Source organism: Cygnus olor, chromosome 1 (assembly GCF_009769625.2).
Source record: "Cygnus olor isolate bCygOlo1 chromosome 1, bCygOlo1.pri.v2, whole genome shotgun sequence".
Classification (NCBI taxonomy): Eukaryota; Metazoa; Chordata; class Aves; order Anseriformes; family Anatidae; genus Cygnus; species Cygnus olor.
In genome coordinates, this window is record NC_049169.1 from 90553970 (window position 1) to 90563386 (window position 9417).

Below are 9417 nucleotides of genomic sequence, written 5' to 3' on the forward strand. Positions count from 1 at the left end.
GGTAAGACGCATTTCATTTTACCTTCCACCTCATTGGTGGACTTTGTCACCCGTGCTCCAGCGATGTCTGTCTGTTGTCCATTTGCAAGAGTCCCATTTTGGTTTAGCTTACTGTGCAGGCATGAAAACTGCAGCCAATTCTCAGGCAGATCCCAAACCCCTGCCTTGGCAGCAACAACATCAATTAGAAAGGCAGGGCTGAAAACAATAGCCCTTTAGGAATTGATGCACAGGTGGCTTGGATATGGCTGCCTGCAGAGCAGGAGTATCTCTGGGACCAGCAAGGTGCACAGCTGGAGGAGGTATATCTTTTTCTCTTTTTTAACTTTACATTAGTTTAAATTAAAAAACAATACATATCCTTGCTATCCTCCTTTTTGCTAACAAGCTGATAAGTTTCGGTAACTAACATGTGTGTGCTGTTACTGAGGAAAACAGTGACAGGTTTAGGATCCGCAGCACTTGCTTACCCAAGGTTGAGCAGCACAGGGGAGGAAGGTGAGCAGAAAGGCCAGGCACTGTATTTAACTAGTGAGGTCTACTAGTCTACACATCATTTGTCATCCCTTTGAATGAACTCGTAATTAAGTAGCATGACTGAAGATGTGAAATTCTACATGGCAGATACTGAACTTGCCCCTCATTTATCTCTTTCAAGTTCTTAATGAATTTTCCATTTCAGCTAATGAATAATGGCAATTTCAGGCCCATTGTCCTATGAAGGAAAATTAATAATGTCCTAAGGATAGTTTCATACCTAGTAGTGTGATGGAGATAGCTGAAATGTCAGAATATACATTCATTTTTTTAGAAGATCCAACATTATCTTCACATTCATTCCAGTCATCATACAGCATGCATTCAGAAGGAACCTCAGACCCACAACACACAGATCCACTGTCTGGAGACAAAAAGTGAGGGGAAATTACCTTCTTATTACCTTCTTTCACATACCCTGTTCTGAAGGTAACCATACATTTCACCTTCCTCAACAGGTCCTCTTTTTCTATGCAGATAAGAATGAGGAAACTTGCAGAATTGGGGGGGGGGGGGTGGAAAGGGAACAAAACTTTAGTCATCACCCTTTTTATTAGAAAATGAGCTGTAAATAAATGTTTCCACCAGCTCCTACTTCCATGGGGTAAGAAAGAACAACTTATCCTGGTAGCTTTAGTGTCAGTCATTTTTGGCTTTCAACACCAAGTACAGAACTTTAAATGTGCAAAGCACACAATATGAATGTATACTATAACACCTACTAATTTGTCCTCAATACTTGGAAAAAAATGGAAATACAATTAAAGTATTGAAAGTATATTCTTTCTATTAGTCAGATGTGGAGCAAATATATTCAGATTCCTACCCAGCTACAGTAACTAATTTCCATTTCTTAATTTCTTCTCAGAAATGTATCTGAAGTAAAATACTGAGGAAAAATGTGGTTTCCTGTTAGGAAATCATATTTAAAAATAATTATTTACTCAAAAAAAATGTTTTACATGAAAACCAAGTGGTTTCTTTTGTTTAAAACCTAATTGGTAAAAGTTAATGACTGCCTTGTCTTCATCTCTTTATTCAGTTTACCATGACTTACATCTCACTCCTACTGATGAATGTAAAAATGTAAAATAGTCATTGAGAGACTGTGCATGTTAATTGTGGTTTTAGACAGTGGGATGAAGTAAAGTAATTTGTGGTAAATAGATAACACGCCATGTCCTAGTATTGCCAGATACAAGATGCATAGGATTCAATTGCTCGTCCTTGGCTGTTGCTGGAGGTGAGTACCAGACTGCTGTAGCATGTCCATGTAAGGTCTGACGTTGTCGCTAGAAAAGATGAAATAAATTTCTTTTAGAAAATAAGTGTACAAAATTACTTAAAGATCCTGTCAGCAACTTTGGTCTTCATGTTTGCCGGCTTCTGCAAATATTTGCCTTTGCAAATATGGTCCCTGAAACAGATTTCTGCATATGCCGTATAGGCTTGCTTTTCTTGGCTGCCTCTGAAATATGAACAATGAGGTCAAAAATTGTTGTTTTGTTATTCGCAATGTTTTTCACAACTCTAGTTTTGTTTGTTTTTCTGTATGCCTTTATAAAAGTTCTGGATGTTAATTTCTAGCATGCTAGCATTTTGAAGTCTATTTCAGTCTAGGAGTTAACCAGCCTCCCTTTGAAATCGTAAATGTGCTTCTTTGGGAGTGCCCACAAATGTGTTTCTGTAAACTAGTTATAATCCTGTCATATGTCAATCATAAGGATTATCATTCTGGAGGAATAATTCATCTTGGAGTATGTCTGACAGCTGTCAGGATCACAGCCTTCAGACACACGGATTGGACGATTGATAATTAGAGGCAGTTAGGCATTTTTCTGATGGAAAAGACAGGTTTGGGGGTTTCTGTTTTGCATTGCTACACACACAGAAGACCAAGTAAAGTGACTTCAGGTAATTTCACATTTGTGATAAGACAGAAGTGACTGCTGACAGCCAAGCACACTGCTGCCTGTATCAGTTCTGGAAGTTGAGAGAATATCCTGATGCTTCCTTTCAGCTGCCCAAGGATGCAAGTTGAAAGATTGACAGCAAAACTGTCACTTTTGGCTATTTTTTGCACTTTGCTTGTGCTCCACCTTTCAGGTGGAAGAGTCCTAAAAAGGTAATTTTGAGTAACTCCTAATCAAATTCTTATCTAATAAATAACACTTTGAAGGAAAAAAAAAAAAAAAAAAGCACATTTCAAAATAAAGCTTTCTTTCTGAAAGTGAGCAAAAAGTTATTTTTAAAATATATTCAATGTAAGGTGCATTAAGAGAAGAAATTTACCAATTTTCCTATTGGTGGTTACAGTCAGACTAATCAGATCACTACTTCTTGGCAACTATTTTAAGCACTGAAACCCACTCCTGGCCTTTTCTGAGTGAAATATCTTTGTATGAAAAGTGTTCCACAGGAATAACACATGTATTCTGCATTATGCTTACCAACCTGAGTCATTTAGCAATTGTTTCCTAAATTTGACAAAATTATGTCCCAAGAATGTGTATGTTTTAACATAGTCCTAACAATTCCTCTATGATCATTTGAGACACTTTATTTCATGTGGTTATGTGCTGATCTATAAATACTGGTTTTGCCAAATGCTACGTCTCATTCTGTTTTGTTCAGCTGAACTTTTATTCTGCATTGAATATAGTTTTGTTACCAAAATAAATGTGTATTTTTGTTTTTTCTTCTGATTTTCTACTCATGAATTGCTTTTCATCTGCATTGTAAATCAACTATGATATATTGCCACAGTTCAGCTTTTGTGAACTTTAAAAAAAAAAAAAAAAGTACTTTGACTTCAATGAATTTCTCCAAAGCATTCTTAAAACAATAAAATGACCATGTTTAAATAACTATAAAACTGAAATGACAAAACAAATCTTTAATTTTCAAGATCTCTTATAATCCCTTTTGTTAATGTGTACAAATATGTTGCTAAGATCCAGATACCAGAAGTCTTGTACAGTTTTTCTGTTTCCATATCTTACATATGCATTGTAAGCTTATGAAATACTCTACTGAGAAACCCCATTGTACCTGGTAATCAATGGATCAAAGGCAAACGATCTCAAGTCCATGTAGTACTGTGCTGTCTCTCTCAAAGCTGCCCATGATTCGCTAACCTGGAGTAGATCAAAACAGAAAAAGATGATTCTGAGCTTTGATACTGGTTAAATAGTGTGTGACTATTGAGCAACCTTTCCTGCACTGATAAATCAGACTTCCATCCTTCCCCAAAGGTTTATCTGTTACCCGCACTTTGGATTTTGTTGTTATTTGTTTTTGTTGTTTCTAATAGATGCTGCAAGATGGTGGAAGAAATACCTGTTCAATCACAGCGTATCCCCACGTATTTTGGCTGCTGCTTGGGTCCCAGTAGTTCTCAGAATATGGTAAGTGTCGTTTAAGTCGTATAAACTGATTTGCTGATTCTTCTGTCAGGAATGGTATTCCAAGAACACCTGAAATGGAAGCTGAGTAATACTTGTAATATTAGAAAAATGTTTTAGAATGTGCACTTAAAAATACAGAAGTTATACAGAAGGAACACTTCTTTGGAATTGCACTTTATTTAAAAGAAATCAAAGATGGTCCTACCTTAGATCTTCAGAAATAATTACATATTTCTTTAAGCCTGAAATTAATAAAACTGCTCCTATAAATCATTATCTAGCTGTAAATCCAAAGTGGATAAATTGGCAATCAAATTAAGGTACTACTTTAATTTTAATACTAGATTTGGTTAAAGGAAACATTTAGACTGGAATTGCACTTGTTTCAGGTGTGCTGAGAAAGCTAAAATTAAAAAAAAAAAAAAAAAAAAGGTAACTAAGCCTACCTATGAATTTAACTACACTTCCTAAACCTTCTGGTTTAGACATATTTATTTTCATTAGTAGCAGCATAGAAATTGCATGTAAAGTATTGTTTGGGCAAAGGATATTGCACTTCTAATCTTGTTATAACATTGCTTTTGAGGTCATCCCAGATGCAGAACTTCATGCAGATCTTCTTAAAACGACAGCTCTGCCTAAGAGAGAGAGGCTGAATTCCTCATTAACTTCATATGAAAGGTTCTGATATGGTAAAAAGCTTTTCTTTTAGTCTTCCATGTTTGAGACTTAAATTAATTTGGGGCTAAAGTGCTGTGAAATAACACTTCAGTCTGAAATATGTGATTGTTAATGAGCTGCTGATTAAGTCTGAACTCAGATAAGTCAGCCAAATTGAGGCCAGGGTCAGTAAACACCTGTGCTCTGATTTAGTTGGGTGGGTTGAAATGGACAATTGAGGATGCCCTGCACATAGTTGGTACACGTGGGGCAAGAATGTGAACTCCAATGTATTGTATGTTACAATGGGAGCTCTGTAGGGCAAACTGCCACCTCACTGAATACTCTGCAATGCTTTTATTCATGATATTTTCAGTTTTTCCACTAGAAACTTAAACTTTGTGCCTTCATGCACAATGCTCAGCAGAATCAGGTCCCTTGTTAGCAAGCCTGACCACCTGCAATATGGTCACTCTTCAATTTTTCAAACAGGAAAAATGTACGCTGAATGCATATATATAGCAGATTTGTGAGGCAGGATGTTTGTTCTCATTTCATAGCTGAGAAATGCTTGAAAAAAGGTGAGAAAATGTTGATTATACAGTAATGAACAACAACAAAAAAACAAGTGGAAGTGGTTGTTATCTCTCAACTCTGAAATAGTTCTCTAGAAAATTTACATAGGAAGCAATGAATGTCCCTGTAGTTCTTTTCCACTTCAGTTTCTTCAGGTTCCAAGTTACTATAATCAGAAACTGGAGGCAGAAACTTGTGGGAGGGGATTTCCAAGGAACACTCACCTTAGAAAGGTGAACAACCACTGGCTAACCGAAGTTCAGACCCTCAGATGTGACCCTCTCTGGTGTGGAGACTTGTTGTACGAGCTGCTCTCTCCCTTAGGAAACTAAGCAATAGCCATTTATGTACTTCAGAAAACAAATACAATTTTGGCCTGGAGAAGAAAAATTATATTGCTTGCACTTATCCATTAAACTGCTACAGTTCTTGTCCAGAACTGTGCAAGATAAAACTAAGCTCATGCCAAATTTCATTACATCTCTGGCAATTTACTATTATCCAGTAGAAAATCTATGAGCTGTTAACTTCCCTTTAGTGAATTTGGGGGATGTTTTGGTATTAAATATTTTGTAAAGTCATGATTACATTTCTGGACTGAGATAACTGAACTGGGATCAGAAATTGGCTCAGTAACAGCCTTCACTTTTGTTTAAATGTATATATAGCTAGTGGGGCCATTAAACATTAAATTTTATCACTGATGTGTGTTTTGGCCTTCTGGCTTCATGGTGAGCTACAAAAAAGATCATTAAGCAGCTCTTTCTGTGTTCCCCCCTCCCACTGCCAACATCTTCACAGAGTGAGCTTGTAGCTGTACTGGTGGGACAATGAGGTATTCTCTTGTCTCCTGTGGTGCAGAGTGCTGCTTTTTAAGGGTATTAACTTTCAATTTTTCACATATAGTCTCCTCTGACTGCACATATATCCAATGAGAAATTCTATCCCTAACTCTACCAAATGTTCACTTTGATTAAAGGGCACCTGCCTGCCCCAAGGGGGAGCAGGGTGTCAGCTCTGCCTTTAGCATCTTTTGCCCCCATTCACACCCGGATTTTGTTCTTTTCTATATGCTGTAAAAGCCATAACAAAAATAATTACTACGCTATCTGAAATATTTCCACCTCTCACCTTTTGCAGCTGGATCAATCTTTGCAGGGCTTGTCCCTAGTTGCTGGGGCCCTCTGAAGACACATGAGTAACATGGAAGATAATCAGGTAAGTGATTTTACTTTTTTTTTCTATTCTGTTCTTCCCCCAATTATTATACCTTACATTCACGCTAATCCTTCAGGCTTACCTCGTTCTCCCTTCATCTTACTGTAAGGATCATTATATGTCTCTGAATGGGGCAAGCTTCCCTGAACAAGGCAAACTTCATTCACCTGCAGAACAACTCTGGTTGATGCTTGTCTATTGAAACTGGAAAGAGCCTTACTGGTCTCAGGCATATCACTGGAACTACTCAGACAGAAAGGGGTGCACATTTGCTTGTGCTTTGGCAGAGCTCAAAGAAAGCAGTCTGAAAGCTTAAACATAGACCTGGGGGCATCAGACCAGATGTCTCTATTCAAGTAGCCCCTTTAAATACAGTGTTTAGTCTTCAGCAAATAACCTCTGTCTTGCCTCAGTTTAAGTTTCTCAGACAGGGTGTAATTTTTCCCCACATTTTGAATGCCCAAGTAAAAGTTTGTGGAATTTGTTGCTCAGGTAGATGTTTCAGAAACAGTATTCCTGGAGGACTTCAGGCTGCATGTGCAGCTCTTTGTCAAAAGCCGGGAGAACAGAGGTGTAGAGCATCTAGGCATGAGACTAGAGGGAGGTAGGAGCAGGTGGGTAGATAAGAGTTAATGAAATTGCTCACACAGCATAAAATTGAGCTGAAAAAGAAGAATTTCAAATTGTAGTGAAACAATTTTCACTGTTCAAAGTGGTCAGGCAAAATCTACATTAATGTTTTCATTCAATGCTGTTTTCCCTCTTTTTTCTTAGATAAATGTTATTTGAAAAGCACATTTAGGGATTAATGGCCCAAAGGGAAAAACACAAGGAATGTGTGCAGACATGAACTATTGCAAGGGCTGCATCAACTGTTACCAGCTAGAGTGGTTCTTTCATCATCTCTGGATTGACTCAGCATTCTTGTATGAAAAGCTAATTATAGAAAAATTGGCTGTTTTTCTCAAGCAGATGTGAAACATGTAATTACTGCCTTCAGCAGGTAGATTTGTCTGTCCTGTACACTTAAACAGATTGTCCAGTGGGAAAACTTAGTAATCATTATTGCTATGCTGTTTTCCAAGCATCTTGTTTAATATTAGGGAGAACTGGTATGACACCAGTAAACCTCAGAGAAGAAACAGTGGTAGACTCTTGTCATCTTTGTCAAAATAGCAGCTTAATCCAGTATTGAATGTCAAAAACACTGATTAAGGAGGAGGCATATCAAATAGGTTTGAAGTCCAATCTAAAAAAAAATAATAATTAGAAAGTGTTATACTATAACAAGCAAAATCAACCTACATACATCTTAAATTATTGTGCATTAAAATCTCTTCATGCTAGGCTCAAACAGAAGCTTAATTCTATTGTGCAAGGATAGATTTTCAGAAAGAATGTTTAGCTGGGTGCAACTACTAAATCTTCCTAGGAAGAGCTCTTTTTCAATCAGCTGAATGCATGATGATCCACTTCACTTGGAGAGAAATGTGAGCGTGGGATTAAATTTTGACACCTTCGCCTCTTTAGGCACCCATTTAATTGATATGTTTTTTTCTTTTTTGAAAGCTGAGCAGTAGGAGACAGCATGCTTAACAGTCTTTGGGAAGAGCAGGCAAGCCACCATTTGCATGTCTAATGGTAGAGCTATATAATCAGAAGAAAAACCATTAAAATTGCTTTAGGATAGAATATGTCTCCCCCCCACAGGGAACCTTTTTATCGGGATCAGCAGCAGTATGTAAGTAGTGAGGAGCAATGTCAAGGCTTGGGACCACAGTTTATCCCTGGTGTGCATCTACCACAGGGAAAAGTGGCTTACGTCTGATTTGCTGTGATATTTACCAAAAAAAAAAAAAAAAGACAATTACTTAGCAACACTTCAGTTGCTCTCTGTGAACATTGTCATATAAACTGGAGCTGTTTGTCTCTCTCCCTGGTTTTTGAAGACTATTCCAAGTTTCTGACAATGTGAAAACCCATTGCTGAAGTTATTTATATCAGTGGAATTTAAATGTCAAAAGTTGGCAATTGCTCTGACTCCCTTCCTTTTAGGCTAATAATTCTTATTATCGGCTTCGATGATTGCCTGGTCAAAATGTCATCTCACAGGGGTAAGGCTGCCAGTGTTACCAGCACTTAAAGCCAGCACTTAGGCAGAGCTAAACTTCAGCCTTGGACACTTCAACCTTGCTGAGGCTGCTGGTGCTGATGTGTTGGGAAGTTTGAAAAGGTAAATCTAATATTGCAGCTCAGGTATGTTTCTTAAAGTTAGGAATGAAGCAGAATGGACCTCCACGTTTCTGGTGTCTAACTTTCTAAATCCAGAAAAGACTCATAAAGCCAGACTCCAGGACTTGGTCTTGGGTTGCTGTGTTTTGGTTTGGCTTTTTGTTTTGTGACTTTCTTTTTTAGATAAATTTCCAATCATTTCTAAAATATATTCACAAGTTGTAAAATATCTAGGAAATGTTAAATAAGAATATTATTTCATTTTCGGTCATTTTTTTCTGCAACACTTGAGGATTCAGCATGCCTCAATGCAACAGTGTAAGCACTGAAAGAAAAGTGTGGAAGTAGCTGGCTTTGTTTTCACGCAAGTACTTCTCTAGGTTGCGTGGCACTGCTTGGAAATCAACGTGTTTGTCTGTCAGTACTTTACATACATGGGTGGGTGGCTGCAGAGGTAGATTTTTGGATTCTGCAGGCCACCTTTGCGCCATGTGTTGCCTTTTCCCTGTTGAAAAGCACAGTTATACTAAAATCAAACTCTTGCGTGTTGCTTCTGCAAATGGTGAAAAAGAAATGTGTTTTCACATGGGGTATGTATCCTGAAGAACTTAAAAACTAGGTTGATTTTCTAATACCTGTCAACTACAACATTTTAAAGTCATTGATTGTTAATTGCTTGAACATTGTGCATATCCCCCTAGTTTTTAAATTTTGGTCTCATCTGTTTATTTTTAAAGTACAGTAGTGTTTATTCCTCAACAGTTCTTAATTTTACAACACAGAACAT

At 37.4% G+C, this 9417-nt stretch overlaps 1 protein-coding gene across 1 annotated transcript; it reads right to left on the reverse strand.

Annotated features, from left to right (window-relative positions):
• Positions 1–1346: 1346 nt before the first annotated feature.
• Positions 1347–4969, reverse strand: C1H3orf85 (chromosome 1 C3orf85 homolog). The gene is made up of 4 exons (XM_040562402.1): positions 4943–4969; positions 3877–4035; positions 3589–3674; positions 1347–1829 (listed from the first exon to the last, which is right to left on the reverse strand). The coding sequence occupies exons 1-4, from the start codon at positions 4967–4969 to the stop codon at positions 1751–1753; spliced, it is 351 nt and encodes a 116-aa protein (XP_040418336.1). The 3' UTR covers positions 1347–1750.
• Positions 4970–9417: the final 4448 nt, after the last annotated feature.

Coding starts and splice junctions, on each gene's coding strand:
- C1H3orf85 (XM_040562402.1), bottom strand. CDS start 4,969: ATGAATAAAAGCATTGCAGAGTATTCA. Junction 4,036..4,942: donor AAAGCATTGCAGAGTATTCA/GTGAGGTGGCAG, acceptor TAATATTACAAG/TATTACTCAGCTTCCATTTC. Junction 3,675..3,876: donor GATACGCTGTGATTGAACAG/GTATTTCTTCCA, acceptor GATCTACTCCAG/GTTAGCGAATCATGGGCAGC.